The 26,920-nt window shown below is 46.2% G+C and overlaps 1 protein-coding gene across 2 annotated transcripts in view; it reads left to right on the forward strand.

Moving 5' to 3' along the window:
* The first annotated feature begins 22,637 nt into the window (after positions 1-22,637).
* Positions 22,638-26,920, forward strand: part of Plcxd2 (phosphatidylinositol specific phospholipase C X domain containing 2) — a 63,923-nt gene continuing 59,640 nt past the window's right edge. Inside the window, exons 1-2 of one of the 2 annotated variants that reach the window (XM_045148499.1) lie at positions 22,638-22,729; positions 23,065-23,337. In XM_045148499.1, coding sequence (XP_045004434.1) covers positions 23,175-23,337 — 163 coding nt within the window. In that variant the 5' untranslated portion in view covers positions 22,638-22,729; positions 23,065-23,174. Of the gene's footprint in view, positions 22,730-22,777; positions 22,922-23,064; positions 23,338-26,920 lie in introns of those variants that run through there. The other variant, XM_045148501.1, reaches the window with a different exon arrangement.

Below are 26,920 nucleotides of genomic sequence, written 5' to 3' on the forward strand. Positions count from 1 at the left end.
TTCCCAAATCTCCATCAGCTGGGAACCTAGCATCCAGAACAATTAAGTTTATGGGGGGACACCTGAATCAAACCACCACACTTACCCTTCAAATCTTATGTCACATTCTCATTGTGAGACCCTATCTCAAAAGCAAAGCAAAAAAATTAATAAACTTGCTACTTTTCTAAAGTAGATTTTTTTTATTTTAATTGCATTACACATTATATTGAAGAATTAGTTTACTCTGAGAAAGGTTGTCAACAGCTAAAAAGAATGCTTATGAAATAGTCAAATACTTGGCATCATTTTAAGTATTGCTATTTTTACAATTTTTATGGATTGTGCTACCAGCCTCAGCATCTCCTGAAGTTGTGTTGTATGTTTGACAGAAAATGAAACCACAGAAGTCCCTTGAAGAAGATAGCCAGAGCCTTAGATGTTTTATCATCCTTCTCAAAATGAAATGAATGCCATAACATTTTGAGCTAGTTGTACCCATAAAGAATGCCTTTCAATTTTTGACTTTCCACTAGACATGAAACGATAAAGCCAACATGGATTTATTTGTTGGAAAGGACTCTTTGGTGACCCCACAGCACATTGAGGTGTTGAATCAATACATGGACAGCTGAACTTTTATTTTTATTTTTATTTTATTTTTGACAATTTGGTACATCTATATGTGTATTTTGATCATATCCACCCCCATACTCTTGGATCCCCAACCCGCTCATGTTGAACCCGTTTCTCTTTCCAATTAAACCTCATCCTACATTCGTGAGGTTTTCTTGCTTTGTCTTTTTGTGACTCCCTGAGTTAAGTTGGAGTTATTTACTGGAATATGGGCAACTTAGCAATGGCTATCCCACTAAAGAACATGACTCCCCCTCTCACGGAAACCATTAATTGCCAATAGCTCTTCTGGGAAGATTAGAATCTTTTGAGCCATGCCCCCACCCACCCACACACACCATCTATGATGGAATGTTGTTGGGCTCAACTTACGCAGGAAACGACTGCTGTTGTGAGTTCATGAGTGTAGTGTAGTGTAGTGTCCAAAAGACAGCATTCCAAAGCACGCCTCCCCATCCTCTGGCTCTTACATCCTTTCTTCCCTATCGTTCCCAGTGTTCTTTGAGCCTTGAAGGAATGATATAGATGGTTGGCTTAAGGCTGAGCACTCAGCAGTCATTATTCTTAGCACTATAACCAGCTACACATCTCTTCAGTTGAATCCTTGTTGCCCTGGAAGAATACTGGTAGGGATTTATCTTTCTTTTACTTTTTTTTGTTTGTTTATTTTTATTTATTTATTTGACAGCAACAGACAAAGAGAGAAAGAGGCAAAGAGAGAGACAGGATGGGCATGCCAGGGCCTCTAGCCACTGCAAACGAACTCCAGATGCATGTTCCACCTTGTGCATCTGGCTAACATGGGGTCCTGGAGAACTGAGCCTCGAACTGGGGTCCTTAGGCTGCTAAGCCATCTCTCCAGGCCCTACTTATTTATTTTTATTTTTTAATTTTCTTTTTATTTTAGAGATGGAGAAAGAGACAGAAAATTGGCACGCCAGGACCTCAACCACTGGAATCAAACTCCAGACGCTTGCACCACCTAGTGGGCATGTGCGACCTTGCATCTGCCTCACCTTTGTGTGTCTGGCTTACATAGGATCTGGAGAGTCCAACATGGGTCATTAGGCTTCACAGACAAGTGCCTTAATGGCTAAGCCATCTCTCCAGCCCAGGACTTATCTTCCTATGACATTTGCATACACGTATATGTGTTTATTATATTCATCACCCATTACTCTCTCGTTTCCCTCCCACCCTCACAGCCCGCATTCCTCCTTCCAACTTGTTACCCCCTACCTTCATGGCTGTTCCCCCCCCCCATGGTGATCTGCTTTATTTCATCTGGCTGCTGACAAAGTCTGGGGTAAGGGATTATGTACAGGAGCATGGGCTCCATACCAGTGCCTCAACACTCATGGCATTTTGTAATGCTGCTTGAAGTTGTTTTGTTTTGTTTTTATGGTAGGGTCTCAGTGTGGCTCAGGCTGACCTGGAATTCACTATGTAGTCTCAAGAGTGGCCTCGAACTCTCAGCAATCCTCCTACCTCTGCCTCCCGAGTGCTGGGATTTAAGGTGTGCACCACCACGCCCAGCATGCTGCTTGAGTTTTTAGTGGACATGATTCAGTCAATTCATGAGTTGCAGTAAGTGGGGGGGAGGGGCTTATCAGGGAGAGACCACGTGCATGAAGGACAACCTTCAGACATGGTCAGTGATACACAATGATATCACTTTGCTGAAGTTAAAACTATGTCAACCATATGAAAGTTTTTGTTGTTGTTGTTCTGTTTTGGTTTAGTTTGGTTTGGTGTTTGGTTTTTTGAGGTAGGGTCTCACTCTGGCAGAAGCTGACCTGGAATTCACTATGTAGTCTCAGGGTGGCCTTGAACTATTGGCGATCCTCCTACCTCTGCCTCCCAAGTGCTGGGATCAAAGGCGTGCACCACTACGCCCGGATCATGAAAGATTTTTATAAATATTTTCAGTGATGGGATTGAACTCAAGGCTTCATGAATACTCAACAAGTGCTCTATCTCTGAGCTGCTGGCCCTTTGTAATTAATACCTTGCCATTCCTTTGCCTTGTATTTTTTTTTTTTTGAGATTTTGCTATATGAAGAGCATTAATAAAAACTAGGTAATAAAAAGAAGACAAACTTTAACTTCATTTAAAAGCAATTTGCCAACTAGTTCAAACAATTAAAGCATCAATCTGGATAATTTTAACCTAAGCAGTGTATATAAAGTAAATATTTAAAAATGTCTTGGACTTACAGCTCAGTGATAGAATGTTTGCCTAGAATGTCAAAGGCCCTGGGTTTGTTCTCCAGTACTGCAAAAATAATTTAAATATAAATCTGCAGTGTATTAGAAGAAATTTCATTGTAGTATTGTTAGAAGTAAGAAAAGCTTGAAATAACCATCTAACATCAAAAGATGAATTAAAATGGGTTATAGCCATTAGAGAATTGACCACTCATTTAGCAGAATGAGATAAATCTGCCATCTACTGTCATGGAGCAGATTCTAAGAATGTGTTCTATGAAAGAGGCCTGAAATAAAATAGTGTGTAAGTATGCCTCTGTTTGTAATGTAAAGAATATACACTCTGGGTCTGAAGTGGTTAAGGCACTTGCCTGCAAAGCCTAAGGACCCGGGCTCAAGCCAGATGCACAAAGTGGTGCATTCTTCTAGTTTTTTTTTGTTTGTTTTTTGTTGTTTGTTTTTTTGTTGTTGTTGTTGTTGTTGTTGTTTTTTTTTTTTTTGCAGTGGCTAGAGGCCCTGGTACACCCGTTCTCTGTCTCTTTCTTTCACTCTCTCTCATAAATAAATAAATGAATTTTTAAGAATGATATGCACTCATGAAGTATATAAATATCATATATGCTTATTTAGCCATAAAAATCACAGATGAGGTACTTAACTATTAAGCATGTTCACAGAGCATGATCACAGTTAATGAACATCTCATAGTCCTTGAAGAAAACATGTCTCCATCAGGAGAAACAATATTTTGTTTTTATCTTGTGAATCCAGAAGTTCAACACATGACCCCTTAGTGTACACTAAGAAAGCTGTCTACCCCTCGGATACAGTAATCCTATTTTTTTTTTTTTTTCTTGTTCAAAATGCCAAAGTTTGGCACAAAAGCTCACTTCTCTCTGGGCTCGTAGCAAGCGTTGTGGCTAATGAGCCCAGAGACGGGCCGCCCTGGCCTATGACTGCAGCAGCCTGGCTCTTCCCAACAGCACCGTTCGGAGCATGAGGAGATGGTGCCGGTGCCAAAAAGCAATGAGAGTACACGCCAAGACGTGGGCAGTGATCATTTTCACTGTGACATATTTGCATACTGCCGCACATAATTCCTGGATTGGTCTCATAGCTGAATGAGCGAGCAACACCCCAGAATTCCGGAGAGGCCAGAGTGCCCCCAGCGTGCTCCTGACCCCCTGCGTCCCCTCTGCTCGGCCGCACCTCGCATCCCAGTGAACAAGTCAGTGGGCATGAAATGAAAACGGAACCTCACCTCTCCTCAAAGCTGAAACTGATGTTTCTTTTAATCTTCCCTATATATAGATATATATATATTTTTTTTTTTTTCATTTTCATGCACCTTTGAACCAACTGGGCTCAGCTGGGTCCCCAGATAGTCAAGTGTGAAATTGAGTGAGAAAGGTAATTTTTAGAGACTTCCAGCTGCTTTTCAGCAGAATGGCATTGACTATCCTTTTCCTTTTTCCCACAAGGACTAATAAAGTTGCTTGGATTTCCTTTGCCCTTTTTTTTTTTTTTTTTTTTTTTGTCTTTCTGAAACATTTCCCTAATCTCTTCACACAGCATCAAATGACACAGTGTCATTTGATGTTAAACCGCCCTTGTCTGACTCACCTATCCTAGATGGGTCTGGATTCAAATCATGATGACAAGAGAGCCCATCATCCAAAGAGATCAGCTCTCCCCACGCTTCCTGTGACGATTAAACACATCCATGCAGTCACTTGAGAGCGCTTCTGCTGTCCCAGCTAGGGCAAACTTGAAGTTTAGCTTACTGTCTTATCTATGCACCCTTCTTCCTCACTCACGCCCCCCACCCCACTGCTGCAGAAACACCTGTAGCCAGGGAAAGCTGGGCCGCTGAGCCCCCGGGTCCCACCTAGTGCCTCCATGGCCCCTAATACATAAACTGAGTTATGTGGACTTTAAAGTTTCCCCATTCCCAGAAACGTTATAAAAGCAAGAACTTCCCTCGTTTCCTTGGAAACTAAGGACCCCACCATGCTTTTACATGGTGTACTAAACCTCCTGTAATAAACCTCTTCCCGCAAAAGGAAGAAATCCATCCCAGTGCTCCTCGCTATTGAAGGGATTCTTCGCTCAATCCTTCGTTTATTACTTTTACAGCAATCACCATTGCACAACAGATCTTATTGTTCCCAGAGAATCCTTGCAGATCCTGTAATCATGTGCAGCAAGTCTTTCATGGGGAATTAAATACTAAACCAATACTTATAAATTCTGCTTATATTTTTATCCAAGGACTATGTCTTAGACAATATATGAACCCAAGAAATTAAAATATTTTCTGGAAAAGTAAAAGTCCAAGTGACTTAGAAATGTGTTTACCTTTGTTTCTTAAGCCTCCATTAACTCATCAAGAAGCCAACTAACAAGAACTAGGGGATGGAGAGATGGCTTAGCAGTTAAGGCATTTGCTTGTAAAACCACAGGACGCAGGTTCCATTCCTCAGGACCCACATAAGCCAGATGCACAAGGGGACACATGCGTATGGAGTTCATTTGCAGTGGCTAAAGGCCTTGGCATACCCATTCTCATTCTCTCCCTCTCTCTTTCTCTCAAATAAATGAATAAATAAAAATTTTAAAAAGAATTGGGAATTCTCATATAAAAAGGAGCAAATGGTTGGTTGGTCTCTGTTCAAATGTCTATTATATAGAGGTGAGAATCTCTCTCCCTCTCTCTCCCCCCCTTCCTCCATCCTCTTCCCTCAAAATTGAGATGCTATAGATTGCAGTGCATGGAGGATATTTGAGTCAAGGGAATAGAAATATCCATCGGTATGTCCGTTTCCTGTAATCAAGATATCGTGAGCATTTACACAGTGAAACCCCACACTAACCTGGATGCTTGATGCGTATCCAGCAGAGATGAAATGTGCTAAAACGGAATAGCAGTTTGTAAGAAGCCAACTTCAAGAGCATTCACTCATTCAAACACAGAGGTTCCAGGTGGTTTTCAGCACCCACGTCGGGGATTTCAAGGCATTGCGTTTCCTTCCTCCGTGAGGCCTTCACCATACCCAGCAGTGTGTGCATACAGGCCAGGGGTACATTTGGTTCAGGGTTGTTCAAGAAGAAACTTCAGTCTTAAAACCACGATCTTATGTTTCGGCCTCTGGAGGAGTATTTTTAACTGATGTTAATGGAAAAACTCCATCTATTATGGGAGTTGCCAGGGAAATTATGAGGTCTGGTTATAAGCCGTCAGCAGCTGGAGTTGGCTCTCTAGGTAAGTGCCTTTAAACCCTCTAAACCTAAGTTTTATCTGTAGAAGAGAGATAATATTCAACTCTCAACAGCACCACATAGTTAACAAATTATCTATCGAATTAATAGAGTTAGTTCCAGGGGATAATATTAACTATAAAGAGCATATTAGATGTTATGATTATGTAATAATGAAGGAAAATTTTTTAAAAAATAATGTACAAATGGGCCCTACTTATGATGGTTCAACTTAAGATTTATCATTTTACAAGGGTATGGCTTTTCAATACCATATGCTAGCAAGAAAACAATATGTACTCAGTAGGAACCATATTTTGGGTGTTGAATTTTGACCCTTTCCTGGACTAGAAATAGTGAATGTACTGTTCTTGGATGCTGGTCAGATGCAGTGAGGTACAGTGCCCAGGTTACTCGTGGCAATGGATGATCTACAAGGTTCTGTGAGACTTAAACCACCCTGAAGAGCTTAGGAGTAGTGCGCACAATAATTTAAAAATTTGCAATATTTTCCACTTACACAACATATTTGTTGGGAGGTAACCATCATAAATTGCATACATATGCCTCCTTAGAAACCTCATAGGAACACTCAACCGAGGAGTGGAGCTCGTTATGCCAAGGTTAAAGATAAAAACGGAGGTGACACAGGAGGTCCCCTCTGCATGCCTCTCCCCGTAATTTCATCTGATACAAGTGTGTCAGTGTCATCAGGGTGTGGCAGCACACACTTCCAGTCCCAGCACTTGGGTGACAGAGTACTAAGTTGTAACATCAAGGAGAAGCCCAGAAAGGCATCTCCTGGGTGGTTTACAAATTAAGCCGAACAGCCCAGCTGTACAGTCAGAAATGGGACATGGCAGGGCTGTGGAGTGCAATGGTGGTATCCTAATTTACCCAAGCTCAGCACATCTTCCAATTCCACCAGCTGAAGGCCTTACATAAGGAACAACCACAAACTAGGGGGGAGACTCACAACTCATCAGCATGCTTAAAAAGCAGTGACCGCGGGGTGTTCAGCACTGTGTAAGTCATCTCTATCAACCCCCCACCAAGATGCAAAGATCGCTGTGGAAGAGGTGGCAGAAAGAATGCAAGAGCAGAAGAACGGGAGGAGCGTTTTGAGATGCTGTCTTCCACGCACACAGTGACCAGTGCGTCCATGACCACCCAGGGGCTGTCGCTACCTATGCAAGAATTGCATAACATAAGGTCAAAAAAAAAAAAAAAGAGAGAGAGAGAGGTCCCAGCACTCGGGAGGCAGAGGTAGGAGGATTGCAGTGAGTTCAAGGCCACCCTGAGACTACATAGTTAATTCCAGGTCAGCCTGGGCTAGAGTGAGACCCTACCTCAAAAATCAAAAAAAAAAAAAAAAAGAGAGGGAGATGTTCAGGTAAAAAGGACCTAAGCACCCCGGTTCGAGGCTTGGTTCCCCAGGTCCCACGTTAGCCAGATGCACAAGGGGGCGCACGCGTCTGGAGTTTGTTTGCAGAGGCTGGAAGCCCTGGCGCGCCCGTTCTCTCTCTCTCCCTCTATCTGTCTTTCTCTCTGTGTCTGTCGCTCTCAAATAAATAAATAAAAAATATTAAAAAAAAAAAAAGGACCTAACCAAGGACCTGAAAAAAAAAAAAAGAGGCTTAATATGATGCAAAAGCTGTCTACTGGCTTTAAGAGATGGCTCAGGAGTTAAAGGTGCTCACTTGCAAAGCAAAGATGATGTGTGCATCTGGGGTCCCTTTGGCCTCTCTCTCTCTCTCTCTCTCTCTCTCTCTCTCTCTCTCTTTCTCTCTCTGTGTGTGTGTGTGTTCACAAATAAATAAAATTTTAAAGCCTACTTTTAGAGCACTGACATTCTCAGTAAGACCAAATGCAAAGAGCTGTTTCTTTTAGCTGAGTTCCGCCTCCTCTTCTCTGAGCATGGCTCAACCTTAAAGTTCAGAAGAAAATGAATGAGGTGCCATCCTGCTTTTCTCTCCTTTCTGCGTCTTGTTCTGCCTTTAGGTACTGCCAAGAAGCCACCAAAGCTTCAATCAATTTTTCTTTCTCAAGGAAATGAATAGAGCCCTTTGATTTTTTTTCCCAGAACTCCAGGGCAAATTTACTCTCTCCCCACTAAACCATTTCCTATCAAAGGAGGCTAAATTGTGTCTTCCCAGACTCTCCCTCCAGAGAAGGTTTCCTCCTGCAAACCCTGGGGCAATCTATTTTGTTGCCATCTTCATGAGAGCTATGGTAACGGTGCACAATTTACAGGAGTTCCACACACAGCAGCTCACTGGAGTTCTACAGCCCCCAGCATTCCAATGCAGGCCCCAAGTGGAAGCTTGGGTCACAGGCTCTGCACACTGCCCTCTCCTAGAGACATTTCTCTATCACCCCCTCACCATAGTTTGGTACACATGTGACCAATATTAATTATTCAATATTAACTTGCAGATGCTATATATTCTAATAAGATGAAACATCTTATTTGCAGCTGCGAATCAAATGCTTAAATCAAAGCTTGCAGGCAAAGAGATGGCTTAGGGGTTAAGGCGCAGGCCTGTGAAGCCTAAGGGCCCAGGTTCATTTCCCCAGGACCCACATAAGCCAGATGTACAAGGTGGCGCATGCGTCTGTAGTTCAACTGCAGTGGCTAGACGTCCTGGTAAACCCCCTCTCTCTCTCTGTAATAAATAAATATAATAAAATATTGAACATAAACTTGCAGTGTCGTTCTAGATGAGGAAGCACAGGCTGTGAATTTCTCTGGGCTGAACTCAGCCTTTCTCTACTGAAGACGGCTGCCTGGCACATCCCAGCATGCCCAGCACGAGGTTGCGGCCTGGACAAGTAACCATTCAGTCGAGTACTGTGTGAGTGAGGGGATGAGGGAGAAGTATTGAATAGTGGGAAAAGTGCTGATGACACAGAAAAATGACCAGTGGGGCTGGAGAGCTGGCTCAGCAGTTAAGGCACTCCCCTGCAAAGGCTAATGACCTGGGTTTCATTCCCCAGTACCCACAGAAAGCCAGAGGCACAGAGTAGCACATGCATCTGGAGTTCTTTTGCATTGGCTGGAGGCCCTGGTGTGCCCATTCTCTCTCTCTTCTCTCTCCACCCACCCCTCTCTCCATGCTTGCAAATAAAAAAATATGTTTTAGTGGCTAGAGAGATGGCTTAGCAGATAAAGCACTTGCCTGCAAAGCCAAACAACCTAGGTTCGATTCCCCAGGACCCACGTAAGCCAGATGCACAAGGTGGCACATGCACCTGGAATTCATTTGCAATGGCTGAAGGCCCTGGCATGACCATTCTCTCTCTATCTGACTCTTTCTGTCTCTCTCAAATAAATAAAATAAATAAAACTAAAATAAATATTTTTAAATTATTTTTTAAATAGCTGATTAAAAAAACAGGTGACATTCTCTCCATCTGTAACGTAGTGCGCTGTCCATGTTCACTCCTGTCTGTCCCAGACCAGAGCATGCACTTGAAGTCAGCATTCTGCTCAATGCTCTGAGGGCAGGTCAGTCAGGGTTGGAGAAACCAAGACCTCACTTGGAGGGGCTTGACAGATGCCTTAGATTGGGCAGGTCACTAGCTCCATTATGTTTTAGCCAAGATGGGTTGAATCTGGCAGATATCTACAAGTGCAAAGAAAAAACAAAGTGTATCTGGGCTGGAGAGATGGCTTAATAGTTAAGGCACTTGCCTGCAAAGCCTAAGGACCCATGTTCGACTCTCCAGGTTCCACATAAGCCAGATGCACAAAGGCGACACAAGTGTGTGAGGGTGCACATATGCACAAGGTGGGGCACATATGCACAAGGTGGGGCAAGCATCTGGAGTTCAACTACAGGGGCTGGAGGCCCTGGGGTGCCAATTCCTCCCCCCATACTCTCACGCTCTCACTTTCACTCTCACACATTAAAACAGGCCAGTCTGTTGGACCTGCCTCAGGGGAAAAAAGAGAGAAGGGAAGGGAAGGGAAGGGAAGGGAAGGGGAGGGGAGGGGAGGGGAGGGGAGGGGAGGGGAGGGGAGGGGAGGGGAGGGGAGGGGAGGGGAGGGGAGGGGAGGGGAGGGGAGGGGAGGGGAGGGGAGGGGAGGGGAGGGGAGGGGAGGGGAGGGGAGGGGAGGGGAGGGGAGGGGAGGGGAGGGGAGGGGAGAGGAGAGGAGAGGAGAGGAGAGGAGAGGAGAGGAGAGGAGAGGAGAGGAGAGGAGAGAAGAGAAGAGAAGAGAAGAGAAGAGAAGAGAAGAGAAGAGAAGAGAAGAGAAGAGAAGAGAAGAGAAGAGAAGAGAAGAGAAGGCAGGCATGATGGCGCACACTTTTAATCCAAGCACTAGGCAGGCAGAGGTAGGATCGCCGTGAGTTCAAGGCCACCTTGAGACTACATAGTGAATTCCAGGTCAGCCAGGGCTAGAGCGAGACCCTACCTTGAAAACCAAAAAACAAAAAGAAAGAGAGAGAGAGAGAGAGAGAGAGAGAGAGAGAAAAGTACATCCAAGGAGTCACCACCATCTGAAATAAGTAGACAGGTCACAGCAAGACACTGTGGTCTGAGGGCTGGAGAGATGGCTTAGCAGTTAAGTGCTTGCCTGTGAAGCCTAAGGACCCGGTTCAAGGCTCAATTCCCTAGGTCCCACGTTAGCCAGATGCACAAGGGGGCGCACGCGTCTGGAGTTCGTTTGCAGTAGCTGGAGGCCCTGGCATGCCCATTCCCTCTCTCTCTCTCTCTGTCTTTCTCTGTCTGTCGTTCTCAAATAAATTAAATTAAAAAAAGAAAGAAAGAAATTGTGGTCTGAAATGCTAACAGCACCTTATCAGGCTGCACCAGAGCCCTGAGAGCTGTAAACCTGGTCTGAGACCCCTCGTGTCTACCTCCGTTCTATCAAACTGACCCGGCTCTCACACTGTTTGGTACAAGTACTGGCTGAGCCCTGTGGGTAAACTTGCTCCTGATCAATCCAAGAACAAATTGGTAGATCCTCTACTTTCTGTTCCCCTCTAGAAATCATGTCTGTGATGGCAAGAGAAATGTGGCCCATACCACAGATTTCAGGTTTCATTCTCAAGTCCACCTGTAGTCTTCTCCTGCGCTGAACTGGGTTGGAACACGAGTAAACCAAGAGACCTTTTTTTTTCTTTATTAATATTTTTTGTTTATTTTTTATTTATTTATTTGAGAGTGACAGACACAGAGAGAAAGACAGATAGAGGGAGAGAGAGGGAATGGGCGCGCCAGGGCTTCCAGCCTCTGCAAACGAACTCCAGACGCGTGCGCCCCCTTGTGCATCTGGCTAACGTGGGACCTGGGGAATTGAGCCTCGAACCAGGGTCCTTAGGCTTCACAGGCAAGCGCTTAACCACTAAGCCATCTCTCCAGCCCCAAGAGACCTTTCTTATGCCTGATTTCATCACATCATTCTTTCAGACATGGGAAGTTCTAGGGGATATAAATAGCCAAGGATATAAAATAGATTAAATAAATAAATAGCCAAGGATATGAGTGTATGTCAGGAGGGAACAAAAGGCATAAAACAATCACAACCAAGTAGAACATGCTTTCATTCAAGTTTTATGTATGGTGGGAACTGGGAAGTGGCTGAGCGGTTACTGCATTTGACTCTGAAGCCAAAGGACCCAGGTATGAATCCCCAGGATGCACACAAGCCAGATACACAAGTTTTATGTATGTGCTCACAAAATTTGAACGGATTTCTATAAACAAGACCGTGCAACTCGAAAGAAGTCCCACGATCAGTGACGGCCTGACGGAATTCTGGGAAGTGCCCATGCGCCTTCTCCAGAGTTAGAGCGCGGCCCATCGAGGGGCTGAGACGCTCTGCCTGACAGGTGTTCAACTCCCAGGCCTCCCAACGTGAAGCTGTTCCAACCACTAAACTGCCTCGGCCCTTTGCGATTCTTTCTCGAAAAGCTGCCTCCGGGCATTTTGGAGATCAGATTCCTGAAAGGTGAAATGATACTCAAAGAGGAGGCACGGAGACAATTTAAACTGACGACTTGGAAAACAACCACCTCGAGACTTCCCTGGTAGCAGCCTGCTGTTAGGCTAGAGGAGAGACCGGGAAGGCTTGTTTGTCCGTGAAAGGTAGGAGGCTGGAGAGACCCTAAAGTGAAGGTAGAGCTCACTCTTCCTCCAACAGCTTAGGCATCTCCAGGATGTCACCACCTTCCTCGTGAAGCTTCAGTCACAGGGCCTCACTTCCTCCTGTGCCGTGGTAGATTGCCTAGCCCTGGCTTCTGGAGCACACTTCCTTGTACTTAGCTATAAAAGACAGATGTACGGAATAGAAATAGGAATATTTTTTCCTGGTCAAAGTTGTTTGCACAAACTTGTGTGTTTAATAGTGTAGGAAGTTGGGAGAGAACAGTAATATCTGTGCTCGCTCGCTCTCTCTCTCTCATTCTGATATTTATTCCTGGAACAATGTATGCTCATGCAATTTCCAACTGAAGGCAGAAACTCCACATGCAAGTCAGTTGGTCCAAAATAAAGATTCCCCACGGATGGAGAGATGGCTTAGCTGTTAAGATATTTGCCTGCAAAGCCTAAAGATCCGGGTTTGATTCCCCAGTAGCCACATAAGCCAGATGCACAAGGTGGTGCGTGTGTCTAGAGTTTGTTTGCAGTGGCTAGAGGCCCTGGAATGCTCATTCTGTCTATCTCCCTCTTTCTCTCATAAATAAATAAATAATATTTTTAAAAACAAAATAAAGATTCCTTTGTCTGATCAAGTTTGCTAAGTGATAATGCATGTGCAGAGATATTTCTAATTACGAATAAAGTTTGAGTGCGTGCTAGAATACATACAAGTACAAGGTCTCCTAGCAATTGAAATAATTCTCATAATTCCAGGAAACTTGAAGTGGGGTATCTAAAACATAGAAAATAAAAGGTAAATTCTGGGCATACTGGGCCAAGCCTAGCATCTCAGCATTTGGAGATGCAGGTAGGAGAATCAGACCTTCAAGGTCACTCTTGGCTGTGTAGAGGATTGGAGACCAGCCTGGCCTACCTGAGACCCCACCAGAGGAAAGGAAGAGGAGGTGGGGAGAGGTGCATGATGGGAGGAAGGAAGGAAGGTTACAGAGCAAAGCAGCTAGTTTTCCAGCCACTGAAGCTTTCATTAGCCGGTTCTGTAATTGCACAGTTGCTTTTTTTTTTTAATGTGGATAACAATTGCTTGCACTACCATTCTAACCTACTTTTTTTTTTTTTTTTTCAAATGAGAAAGTGTTTGCCTTTTCACAGCCTTGGTCTCGCATATATGGGACACAGGAAGACCCAGGGGAGCTTATGTAAAGGATGGAAAAGAGCGATGTTCCCCCCTCGGAGGACCTGAGTAGAGTTGGCATTTGGCCCAGGAGTTGATCTTTTCCATGCGCTCCCTTTGCTCCTGCTCCTGGTGACATGGACCTGTGACCATCATTGAAACAGAAAGGAAATGTCTCTCTGAAGTGTGCCTTCAATACCAGCAGGTGGCGCCCTAACATCTAAAATCACTGCTTGGAGGCTCAACCACAGATCGTTAAGGGAGGTTGAAAATTGAGCTTAGTGAGTTTTAGGGTCTCTCCAGGCTCTTACCTTTACACAGATGAGCTAGCCTTCCCTTCCTCCCCTCTTCTTTAGGGGTGAGTGACAAGGTGAGACTAGCTACAGGGATAAGATTGGTAGAAGGACAAAACGGATATGACAAATCTAACAATCATGAAGTTATGAGAAGCTCATTTCAAAATTCTATATTAGCACTGTGTTGTTGCTGAAGGGGATTTTCTTTAAAGCATGGAAACAAAAACGTGATGTACAACACTTCGGAAGGGCACAGAGGTTTTTAGGGTCTCCCTGAACATTGACCTTCCAAACATAGCCAGCCACTGGCACGCCCACTCCTGCCTCAGTGGCAGGCCACAAACACCAGTGGCTGCGTGGTAAGACCACATCACTGCTCGGGCTTCAGCTGCCACTGTTCTCTCCCCCAGTTTCTCTGGGACACATGGCCTCGGTGCAGTCAGTGAGTCATAACCAAACAGAGCCACGGACTGTGGCTGGAGCCCTGACAAAATAACCAGGCCCAACGCCCAACTCGGCCTGCTGGCTAGGAATGTGTGCGGTGCGTTCTGTGTTCCTGAGACACCGTGCCTGGGGACTTCGCCATTCTTTGGATGCTCCTGAAGTCCCCAGATGCCTCCATGATGACACAATTTCTGGAGGTAATTGCTACTTTTGGCTTGTCCCCAGCACCACCCATGCTGAGACACGTGTCCTGTGATGCTCATCACACTTCTTTAAATTCTTTATTGTTATGATGAATAATTTGGTTTAAACTAGGGAAAGGAGGTTGGAGGTGACCAGGGACAACTTGTGCTTCTGTGAGATAAGTAAACCAAATAGCTGATGCTTCACCTTGAGTTTTATAACCTGCCTCCTTATCTCAGTCTTCCCTCTCCCCACCTCCATTACCTCCAGCATGAAAAAACAAGTTGCTCATACTGTAAATGAGGCACCACTTTGGAATTCAAAGCATTTGTCTCCAGACAATGTTCCTGGACCGAGCATGCCTAGATTCTGATTGTGTTTGAGGTCTGTACCTTTCCTGTCTAGCGCCAGGCTGGGAGGCGAGGGCTCTCCAGGGTCTTAGCTCTGGACATCAGAACTTATAGCAGTTACCTCCTCATTGCTGGTGTGAAACAACGGACCTGGAGCAGCTGATGGGAGGAAAGTTGTTTCCTGCGGCTTACAGTCTTGAAGGGAGGCTCAGTGACAGCAGAGGGGAGGTAGCCACGCAGAGGCTGGGTGTCACCTCCTTGCCATAGCAGGTGGCGAAGAGCAGCAAGAGAGAGATCCAAACTCTGGCAAGGGGGAGCTGGCTGTGACACCCCTAAGCCAGCCCCCAACAACACACCTCCTCCAGCAAGCCTCCAGCTCCCAAACTGCCATTAGGATTCAAAGCCTATCAGTTCAACCAGCATAGAGCCCCGCCACCAGTAAGATGATCTGTTCCCTTTGAGGGTCTTTGAGTGCCTTCGATCAAGTGAAATTCAGGCCAGTTTTTCACTCCAGTCAGACTTACCTGAATGGTAAAGGCACTTGCTCCAATAAACCCATTCTTAATTGATAATATAAGTTCAGACAAAATACACCACTTTCAAGATGTAGAAACTTCAAAATACATTGTAGTTTGTAGTGGGACAGGGGTGAGGGACAAGTACTGACATCAGCTTTTAAGGAATCCAGTGAGTGCCTTACTCAAGTAGTAGAGAAAAACAACTCAGAAAACAAAATTTATAGATCTAGCTATAGAAACAGAATACACACATATATGTATGTCTATATACATACATACATATACATACAGATATAGATATATAGATTAGATATAGATAGATGATAGATAGATAGGTAGGTAGGTAGATAGATGATAGATAGATAGATAGATAGATAGATAGATAGATGAAGGCTTGGATGAAGTTTCAAATGAAGAAACACTTAAGACGTTAACAGGTCGCCGACTCAGTCCCGACTCAGTCCCTTGGGAGGAACAAGTGAGGCAAGCCAGAGTTATCAAGCTCTTGCATGCTGCCCCACATATTATTTCCTAGATGAACAGTTTACTTGAAAGATTTTTGTTTCCTCCACCATTCTCCATCCTGTGGCAGTAACTTTCCTACAGGACAATGTAACTAATTTTTCCCCCCCTGTGGTGGTTTCAATAGAATAGGTGGCCCCCAATATATTCAGTAGTTTATTTGTTTGTAGTTTGCATCTGCAGCCGCCTGGCTGGAGGCAATGTCACTGGGTGGGTCTTTAGGTGTGGTGGTGGGTTTCCGATTTCAATCTAAAGATATGCAAAGTGTGCCTAGCTGGAGTTCCTGAAGTGTGCTGTGGCTTTTGACCTTTAGGCTTGTACTTCTCTCTCTCTGCTTGGTTCTGTGAGGGCAGGCCAGCTTCTTCTGCCATTTATGGAACTTCCCCTCGATCTGTAAGCTTCAATAAATCCCTTCCTCCATAACTGTGCCAGGTCTGGAATTTCATCTCAGCGAACCTGAAGCTGTCTGCTACACCCCCTTCTCTAAAACCTATGGTGGTCCCTTCTGCTTACAGAAGGAATGAAAAAGACCAACTTCTTCAGTATGCTGTGGTCATAAGCAGCATCTGCCTGGTTTACAGTAGACACAGGCAGCTCGCAGTGGGACATCCTCGGCTTAACAGTGGGGAGATGGGGAGTCGTGGCTCAGCCACTCACTGGCTATGAGATTGGGCTGGGACTCTCCGGTAGGCCCAGGAGTGGCCATGGTCCCAGTTACTTGGGTTCTGGAGCGAGTTGATGGAAAGCAACTGTGGTCTATGTCCCATGTATCGCACGTGCCGCGTTAGTGGGATTCTGTGTCTCACACCTAACGCTTCAGAGCCGAAGCTCTGCTGTGTTTTCCCCGAGCTGCACATCCCTACACAGGCCGCAACCTTGCTCCACCCTCATTTTTCATCAGCTGAGACTCTTCTCAGAATTCCAGCTCCAGTGTGACTGCCATGTCCTCAGGGAATGCGTCCCTTGGCCCCGACCCTCTCAAATGCCAAACCCCCTTGTCGTGTCCTCAAAGATCTGCCCTGTACCTCCATGCTTTCTCAACTCACAACTTGCAATGCGCATATTTGATTTTTTTGTTGTTGTTGCTGTTCTATCAGATTATAGATTCATTGGACTCTTTTTCTTTTCCTAATACCTGTCAGAATGATTTGTACATAATAAGCACTCCACCTGCTTGTAATTATTCTTTAACATTGATTAACTTTCAAAACCTCCTTCCTGGGGTTGGGGAGAGAGCTCAGTGGCTAAAGACATTTGCTTGCAAAGCCTGGTGCCTATGTTCAGCTCCCCAGAGCCCAAGTAAAGTGGATAGCACGTAAGGAGGCACAAGCATCTGGAATTTGTTTGCAGTGGTGAGTGGCCCTGGCATGCCCATTCAAATACCCACACACCACAAGACAGATAAATAAATAAAATAGAGCTTCACTTCTCCTATTTAGTCTTTGTTCCCTTGGTGCAATCCATTACCATAAAAATTATTAACTTGGGCTGGAGAGATGGCTTAGCTGTTAAGCGCTTGCCTGTGAAGCCTAAGAACCCCGGTTCGAGGCTCGGTTCCCCAGGTCCCACGTTAGCCAGATGCACAAGGGGGCGCACGTGTCTGGAGTTCGTTTGCAGTGGCTGGAAGCCCTGGCGCGCCCATTCTCTCTCTCTCCCTCTATCTGTCTTTCTCTCTGTGTCTGTTGCTCTCAAATAAATAAATAAAAAATGAACAAAAAAAATATTTAAAAAAAAATTATTAACTTACTCAAATTATGAAGGTTAATTTGTATTTTAAAATATTTTCCCCTAAACATTTGCTGCATAGTTATATTTGAGGGGTTTTGTTTTTATTGTTTGTTTCTTTTTGTTTTGCGAGGTTGATTTGAGATAGAGTTTCACAGTGTAGCTCATTAGTCGGCCCTAATGCTTACCAGACAGCCAAGGCTGGCATTGGACTCTTGATCCTTCTATCTCAGCCTCCAGAGTAGTGGGATTACAGACATGAGCCACCATGTTCAGCTTGTACTATAGTTTTAAAATCCCACTAATAGTTTTGTTTATGGGCTAGAGAGATGGCTTAGTGGTTAAGGTGCTTGTCTGCAAAGCCAAAGGACCCAGGTTTGATTCCCCAGGACCCACGTGTGCCAGATGCATGATGTGGCACATGCCTTGGGGGTTCATTTGCAGCAGCTAAAGGCCCTGGCATGCCCATTCTCTCTATATATCTGCCTCTTTCTCCCCTCTCTCTCAAATAAATAAAACTTAAAAAAAAAAAAAAAGTTTTGTTTCGGGCTGGAGAGATGGCTAGTAGCTAAGGTGCTTGCCTACAAAGCCAAAGGACCCAGGTTCGACTCCCCAGGTCCCACGTTAGCCAGATGCACAAGGGAGTGCATGTATCTGGAGTTTGTTTGCAGTGGCTGGAGGCCCTGGCACATCCATTCTCTCTCTCTCTGTACTTGCTTATTTCTATATCTCTCTATCTCTCTCTCCAATAAATAAATTAAATATTTTTTTTTAAAGTTTTGTTTCCATTGCATAAAAGGACAGATAAATTTTTCTCTTATTCCTAGAGATTGTTAACCCAGATTGTTAAGGCTCATTTGTTTACAAGCATAACCGTGATATCGAATATGAAAACCTTGGACGTGAGAAGTCATGCCCACTCCTCCGTCTCCAGCATGACCCAGCAGCACAAGCGTCACCCGGAAGTGTGGAGGAAACGCGGGGTATCAGGCCAACCAGCAGAGCATGTTTCGCCCAGTCTCCCTCTTCTTGCCAACAAATATTCACTGACTACCTGCTATGTGCCAAGTATTATATACTAGATGCTGTTTTTATCTGCAGTATTCTTCCCAGGGTGCTGGCTCCGGAATATATGGAGATCACTGCCCTCATTTGAACTATTTACGGGTGCAAATCCAGTAGTTTAGTTGGCATTTTCCGAGAGGCACCAAAGGGCCATTGTGAGGCCTTCCACTTCTCTGGCTCCCGAGTTCTCTGCAGCACGCCTAAGTCTCTCAGGTTCGCTGCTTTCCTCTTTGCTGTTACTAATTTTGCTTGTTTGTTTATTTTTTAAAAATATTTTTATTTATGGGCTGGAGAGATGGCTTAGCGGTTAAGCGCTTGCCTGTGAAGTCTAAGGACCAGTTTGAGGTTAGATTCCCCAGGACCCAGTTAGCCAGGTGCACAAGGGACGCACGCATCTGGAGTTTGTTTGCAGTGGCTGGAGGCCCTGGCACACCTCTCTCTCTCTCTCTTTCTCTCCCTTCCCCTCTTTATCTGTCTCTCTCAAATAAATAAATAAAAATGAATAAAATATTTTAAAATGTATTTTTATGTATTTATTTTCAAGGACAGATAGAAAGAGAATGAGAATGGGCGAATGGGTGCACCTGGGTCTCCAGCTGCTGCAAACGAACTCCAGACTCATGTGCTGCCTTATGCATCTGGCTTTATGTGGGCACTGGGGAATCTAATCTGGATCAGTAGGCTTTGCAGGCAAGCGCTTTAACTGCTAAGCCAGCTCTGCAGCCCTGTTTGTTTGTTTGTTTGTTTAGGTACAGGGTCTGCTATGCATCTCAGGCTGGTCTTGAACTTAATGTGTAGCCTAAGCTAGAATCTAGCTTTGGTATTAACTATCCCAGGATTCTATAAATGCTACATGAGCCGCTGCACCAAAATCATCACACCTGCTTGAAATGCTCACTCCAGAATAAAAAGACATGAAAAATTAAATGGACATGTGACAAAAAAGGAGCTCCTCACCTCTGATTACCCAGAGTCAAGAAAATCTCACAGGTTGAGTGCAGAGGTGCATGCCTATAACTCTAGCACTTGGGAAGTAGAGGCCGGAAGATCGAGGAATACTAGGCCACCCTTAACTGCATAGTGAGTTTGAGGCTAGCCTGGGCTATGTAAGATTGCTTCAAAAGCAAATCTCATAAACAAGATTAGAATCTTTTTTTTTTACATTCAATACATATGTTGGCTTCCTTGTGACCTTTCCATAGTTCAGATTACTTCAATCTTCTTGAGCTTTGTTTTGTTTTGTTTTTAGTTTTTCAAAGTAGGGTCTCACTCTGGCCCAGGTTGACCTGGAATTCACTATGTAGTCTCAGGGTGGCCTTGAGCTCATGGTGATCCTCCTACCTCTGCCTCCGAAGTGCTGGGATTAAAGGCGTGCACCACCACACTCACCTTCAAGCTACTCTTTATTAATTACTTGCGTGTGCATGGTGTATGGGCCGTCTATCACGGAGTGTGTGGAGGTCAGGGGACAACTTGAGATGTCTTCCTCTTTCTTCGAGACAGGGTCTCTTGCTTCTGCCAGTGACCTGGCATACTACAAAGCCATGGGTTCCCCTGGCTCTGGCCCCCGCCCCCTCTCTGTAGATGCACTGAGGTCAAAGATGTATTTTCCCCTTTCCACTAGGGCTTTATGTGGGCACTGGGGAATTGAACCCAGGCTGGCAGTCTTCCCAAGCAAGTATCTACAATGGCTGGCCACCACCAGCCTTTGGCCTGGTTTTTGCTTGTTTGTTTTGCTTTGTTTTTTATGAGGCAGGGTCTTGCTGTAGCCCAGGCTGACCTGCAATTTGCTATGTAGTCTCAGGGTGGCCTTGAACTCATAGCGATCCTCCTACCTCAGCTTCCCTAGTACTGGGATTAAAGGAGTGTTTTCAGTTTTTATCTTATCAGCCTGTGTATCTGTTCAATGACCCTCAGAGATCACCTCCTAATCTCATTAACTAAAGAAAAATCCTACCTAACTGGCTATGGCGGTTTAGGCCTCTGAGTGGCCGGAGCAGATGGATTGCCCTGAGTTCATGAGCAGTTTGGGGTACCTAGGGAGACCCTATGTCACAAAGAAGGTGCTTAAGTGTGACACACTTGAGAAGGACACACCCAACTTGAGTGTGTGTACAACTGTCCTTCCGCTAAATATTTGCTTCCTTCCTCTCCTCGCATCTGCCTCAGCCTCCTGAGTTCTGGGGTTACAGGTGTAAGCCCCACACCGGCCTTTCTCCCTCTCCCTAACGTCAGCATTTAAATATGCATTCCAATTGTTTCTTTTTTTTTTTTTTATAGAAGATGCCAAGCATGGTGGCTCACATCTTTTTTTTTTTTAATTTTTATTTTTTTATTTTTTTTATTTGAGAGCGACAGACACAGAGAGAAAGACAGGTAGAGGAAGAGAGAGAGAATGGGCGCGCCAGGGCTTCCAGCCTCTGCAAACGAACTCCAGACGCGTGGGTCCCCTTGTGCATCTGGCTAACGTGGGACCTGGGGAACCGAGCCTCGAACCAGGGTCCTTAGGCTTCACAGGCAAGCGCTTAACCGCTATGCCATCTCTCCAGCCCATCCAATTGTTTCTTAATTAATTCCAACTTTGCTCCCTACTGATTAGAACATCTATATTCTAGTGTGTGTGTGGGGGGGGGTGTACATTTAAAGTTCAAGGAATGCCTAGAAACGTGACATTTGAAGAACAAATTTTGGGATACTCCTTCACAGAAGGATTTTCTTTCCCATGGGGATTTTGTTGACCCAAGCTAGGTGACATATTTCCAACCTCTCGCGGTAGTCTTGAAAAACAGTCCTATTGCGGTGCCCTTTAAACATCAGAAGATACATGATAAATATTGTATGCTTTCTTTTAATTAGCTGTCAACACTCTTCTATGGAGACAAAAAGAAACCCGGTAACATTATGCCATAAAGCAGGTTTAAATGAACGTTAAACACAATGTAGAAGCAGAAATTCTAATAAGATGTCAAAAGGATGTTTCACATTCTTTTGTGCCGCAGGTCTTTTGCAAAGTGGCTTGGAGGTGAAGTGGGGTCATTTGGTAATTAAATGTCAACTGACCTACAGATGTCAATATGAGCCTCTGACCTCCAGCTTGCCTGAGTTCTGACCGCTGTTCTCTTTTCCCACAAGCTTCTCCAGAGCCACCGAGAATCTTTGAGGTCCTCCACGACTCTTCCTACTACCATGAAGGCTTTTGAAATTTGCCTGTTTGCCAAGAAGTTCCTGTGAGCTTTGCTTTGCAAAGGGTTCCTGTCAGGTCATGCATTGCTGCCCCGTAGGTAGGTACCGGCCGAAGCCGTAGGGAACACTACAGAGAGCAGAGAAGACGCGGTTTTGTGTGCTTACAGACCGTGCTAGAAAGCCTCATTCCAAAATGGTATTTGCAAAAAGTGTTACCCCGGAGGGGGAGGGGTCCTCTTTTATACACAAAAGAGACGCATAACCAGCAGCCCCGCCTGTATGTGTGTGTGGGGGGGGGGGGCAGTGTGGAGAGGAAATGGGGCAATTCAAACATAAAAGCACCATTGCTCCTTTCTGGGGGTGCGGTGGGGGGGGTTGGAGAGAAACACGAGATTAGCAGAGACAGGCGCGGAGAGGCGTGTGGAGGAAGCTTCACGGTGTGCTGCAAACACGAGAGCCAGCCGTCCCTCTTGGATTGCTGCTGCTGCAATGTGGTGCTTTCTGGGAAACTGTCGCCGCAAGTGCCTGGGAGGCGGAGGGGGCGCGGAGCGCAGGGCGAAACCTCCGGGGTGGTGGTCGAACATCTGTGCGTGAGCGGCTGGAAAAGAGGGATCTATCGCCAGGACCCGAGCGGCCCAAGCCCTGCCACAGTGTCCCCACCCCCCCCACCCCAAGTCCGCCCCGTGTGAGCCCGCTGCACCCCACTCTGCCTGCACCCAGGGGAGGCAGCGGCAGCGCGGGCGGGCGGAGCCGAGGTGGAGGCGTGGGAGCGAGATGCAGGCGGCGCCCGCCAATCAGCGCGCGCCCCGCCCGCGGCCAATCAGCGCGCGCCCCGCCCGCGGCCAATCAGCGCGCGCCGAGCCCGGCCGAGCCGCCCGGCAGTGCAGCCGCCGAGCTCTGCCCGGAGCCTTGCGGGAAAGCCCGCGGACGGCGGGGGGCGTGGGGGGCGTCGGTCCCCGAAGCCCGGAGGGCGCCCGCGCGGCAGGCCTGGCTTCGGGACCGGCATCGGGGGAGCCTGCGCTGGAGGCCGAGCCGAGCGAGGGATGCGGCGCCCCGGCGCGCACGTGCCTGCACGGCCCCCAGGCAGGTCGCCGTGCCCCGCGGGCACCTGTCGTGTGAATCCGTCCCGGGGCGTGGCTGCCCGTCGCGGGCGGCGCCTCTCCCGAGCTTGATCGCCCCGGGCCTGGCCTACCTCCCTCCCCTCCGATACTAAGAAGTTTAAGGGAGCTGGGACTAAGCCGATTAAGGGAGTGGAGCGGAGGCTGGGCGGAGAGGGTGTGTATGGGTGCGGGGGGGGGGGTGGGGACTGCAAGCCCTAGGGAAGGCAACCATCTCTTTGACCCATCTCCCAGCCAGAAAGTCATTTTTATTTTATTTATTTCTTATTTTTTAAAAATTTATTTATTTATTCTTTAAAGGCTGGTGTTGACCGAGGTGGCCCTGCCATGTCTAGAGAAGCCCCCGGAGCAGTGATAATCATTGAGTGAGTGGTGCTGGGTTGATCGATCGATTCCTGGACGAGAGAGGGATGCTGGCCATTAGAAAGGCCAGAAGGAAACTGAGGATGGGGACCATCTGTTCCCCCAACCCCGGCGGGACAAAGACGGCGTCGGAGGACTGCAATGCCGACTGGATGGCCTCGCTGCCCGCTCACCTCCACAACGTCCCGCTTTCCAATCTGGCAATCCCAGGTATTGTGCTGAAACTCCTTGCGCTTAATTCTGCCATGCTAGTGTTGTTAGTGGGCTGGGCCGGTTTTTTTTTGTTGTTGTTGTTGTTTTTCTATTGTGCTGAGAAAATAATTGTCAGTGACCTCTTTTACTTCCACAATCAAGACAATTTAACAGGGAATCAGTGGCTTTGAAGAGATTGGTGTGCACAAGGCATCACCCAAGACAGGGACTCCTGAGAATGCAATTACTGCACTGTTGTTTTTGTTGATTGTATTTATATATAGTATATACTAGATAACCTCAGTCTAAGAATAGTGACCTTCTTATATTGGAGCCAGGGTATGTGATGGGTCCACTCGCTTGAATTGCTTAAGGGGGAAAAAAAAAGGATAAATCAGGGACCCGGAATAAAAAGTCCTTATCAATCTTAGCTCTGGATCAAAATTAAAACTGAAAAATATTTCTTTCTGTCTTTCTTTTTTTTTTTTTCCCCATGGATCTGACCTTGTATGTTGGAGAAAAACGAAAACCCAGACAAGTATTTAGAAAATAGGTTCCCACTTGGGTCTGGGTATGAAAACACATATTTTTTGTTGTTGGAAAAGCCAGAAATAGAGAAAGTGAGATGTCCTCACAGGCAGTCATTAGGTGTGATGGGGTGATGGTGTTGGAAGCCCTGTCTATATATGCACAGGTGTGTCTGCCTGGCTTGTCTAGAACTGCAGCCTTGGAGAACACGCCTGCTCTTGGCCCGGAGTTTGGTTCCCTGAAACGTGATGGTCACTCTGGAAAGGTTGTTAAAGCATGGTTTCTTGGGAAGGCTATGTAGCCCGCAGGGAACTTGGCCTGGTGAGCTGAGCAAAGTCCTGTGTTGCTGAAACTTGGAAAGCACTTAAGGAGCCAAGGATGGACTCCGGCCAAGTTTGCCTGTCACTTGGGAAAACAACAGTCGCGGCTCCCCTCTAGACTCTCCAACTCGCAAGCATTCCCCGGACCCGTCTGCCTTTGCCGTGAAAAGATGACCTCACGCAACCCCCATCTTTGCTTTCGATGCGCGAGGGAGGAGCGGGACAGTCGTCTCTCCCTCGCTGACCTCTCCTGGGCCTCTTCCAGGTTTTCGAGCTCATGAGCCCTTGTTGCTTTGGAGCCAGGGGAAGGCTGCAGAAAATGCTGTTAGAGTCGTGGTGCCTTCTGTCTGGCTGTGACGACCCAGCTCCTTGGGAAATGCCAGGTGGCCAATGCTTTGGAACATGTCTTGGCCATGTTTAATTGACGCCCGTGGAGTCATCACCGAAATGGGCACTTTTAACATTAGTCATGTGCCTCGGGCTCTGGGGTGGAATTACTCTGCTGAGTGACGGCAAGGCAGCGAGTGTGTGCCAACTGAATGGCATCTCAGGCAGGCTGTAAAGGGCCCCCTGGTTCGGGGCACGTCAGGGTTAGGCCGGGCTTCCTCTTTCCTTGTTCTTGGGACAGCTCAGACCATAGCCGTGCTGTGTCTTGACTGTGACTCTGGAGAGAATCGGGGTGTTTGTTCTTGACCAGTAGGGTGTCTCACAGCCCCTGGAGTGTCCGGGGGAGGCCAACAAGTGCTGCAGCTAGAAACTCGGTATTCAAGCCACTGTGGGGCACTGGGGAATTTGCTGCCTAGTCCTGCTAAGGAAACAGGAAGGAAAAAAGAAGTGGCTTTGACTCCTCAAAAGATACTGAATGTGCTGCTCTGCAATGTTTCCCCGGGGCATGCAAGGAAGAGACCTGTGGGTATAAGATCACATAGTCAGCGCTGCCATGCTGGTGTCCTTTCCTGTGCCCCTCAGACGAAAGCTGCACAGTCACGTTCAACCCGGTCTCGATGAGAGATTCTGAAATATGCATGGCACTCAGGAAGTGGAAGCGAGCATCTTCCCCTTGCTCTGCCTGTTTATTACAGCCATCATGATAACTGGTCTTTCTTTTTCTTCCTTCTTCTTTTTTCTTGCTGCTTTGTTTTATTAGGGGGGATTTTTAAAATATTTTTTTGAGGTAATGTCTTGGTATGTAGTCCAGGCTGGCCTCAACCTTGAGGTGCTGCAGCCTTAACCTGCCAAGTGCTGGGACTGTAGCCCCTGCTGTGTGTGATGCCTGGTTTTAGCTCTTCAGTTCTGAGCTCCCTGCAGCACTCACTGGCATACATTACCTCAAGTCCTTACACCTATACCAAATAGGGGTAACATCCTCATTTTAGAAATAAGAAAGTTGCTGGAGAGATAATAGACTAATGGTAGAGTGTTTGCCTTGTAGGCAGCACAAGCCCCTAGTTTTAATTCCCAACATTCTCAAAATCAAAAATAAAAAGATACATCTCAAGAAATAAGAAAAGTAGGGACTGGGGGATGGTGCTCAGTTGGTGGAGTGGTTTCGTAGGATGCATGGATTCCTGGGCTCATTCTCCAGCACCACAAAAGTTCTAGCGCCTGTAATTGCAGCACCTGGTGCAAGGCAGGAAGGATCGAGAGTTCAAGGTCATCCTTGGCCATATAGTGAGTTTGAGACCAAGCCACTCCGATGCATTAGACACCACCAGGAAAAAAAAAAAAAGGAGGAGGGAAAAAAGGAGGCAAATTATTGTCCAGAAAGTTGATTTTTCTCACCCTCGCACAGTGTTTAAGCTGTAATGTAGCCACAGAGGTCCTTCACTGTCCTTGTGCCCTCGAGGGGCACTTTGTAAATGCCAAGCATCCAAGTTAGTTCCCAATTGAAAACCAGCCTTCCCAGGCCACACTCTGCAGTGACCAAAACAGTGTTTTAAATGAGCTTTGTTCGTTCTGTTGTGTTTCTAAGACAGGGTCCAGGCTGGCCTCAAACTCCTGATCCTCCTGCCTCCACTTCCCAAGTGCTGAGATCACAGGCGTGTGCTGCCACTGATGGCCTAAACTAGGTGGTTTGGATCTGAATGATTATGTACAAAGAGAAACCTAGCTAGCTAGATGCATATATACTATGCATACATATATATAGAGAGAGATGTGATGGAAGGAAGGGAGGGAGGGGGCCTGCCTGTTTAAATGGAACCCAGTTAAGATTTCAGGTTACCCCATAACTGAGGGCTACCTCCACAGTGCACAACCAACAATCCCCATGGGGATAACCAGCATCTCCAATGAGGAGGGCCCCTTCGGAGGGGGGACAGGGATGTGATGGTACCAACATGCACTGTTTACACACTGAATATGTCCATAACTAAAAGAAAATTATATATATATATAATATAAAACTGTATATATATAATATATATATATATATTATATATATATAGTTAAAATAAAAAAGATGTCAATTTAGGTTTAGTGTGACGACCGCTTGTGCCCGTGTGTCCTATCTGGGACATCTGTAAGGCTGGGCCACATTTGCCAGGAGGGGGTTACAGCAGCAGTAGCATGGGAAAGGTCAGGGGAAAGGCAGGAAGGAGGTCTGGCACTCATAGACCGGGGACGGAGTAAACCGTGTAAGATGTGCCTGTACCTGCTGTGCGCACCCCGGTCTGGATGAGAGAGAACACGTGAGAATGTGTACCTCTCAGCCTGACCGTGATGGGTTACTGTACGTTGTTAGTCCACCTGTT

This window comes from Jaculus jaculus, chromosome 4 (genome assembly GCF_020740685.1).
Source record: "Jaculus jaculus isolate mJacJac1 chromosome 4, mJacJac1.mat.Y.cur, whole genome shotgun sequence".
NCBI lineage: Eukaryota > Metazoa > Chordata > Mammalia > Rodentia > Dipodidae > Jaculus > Jaculus jaculus.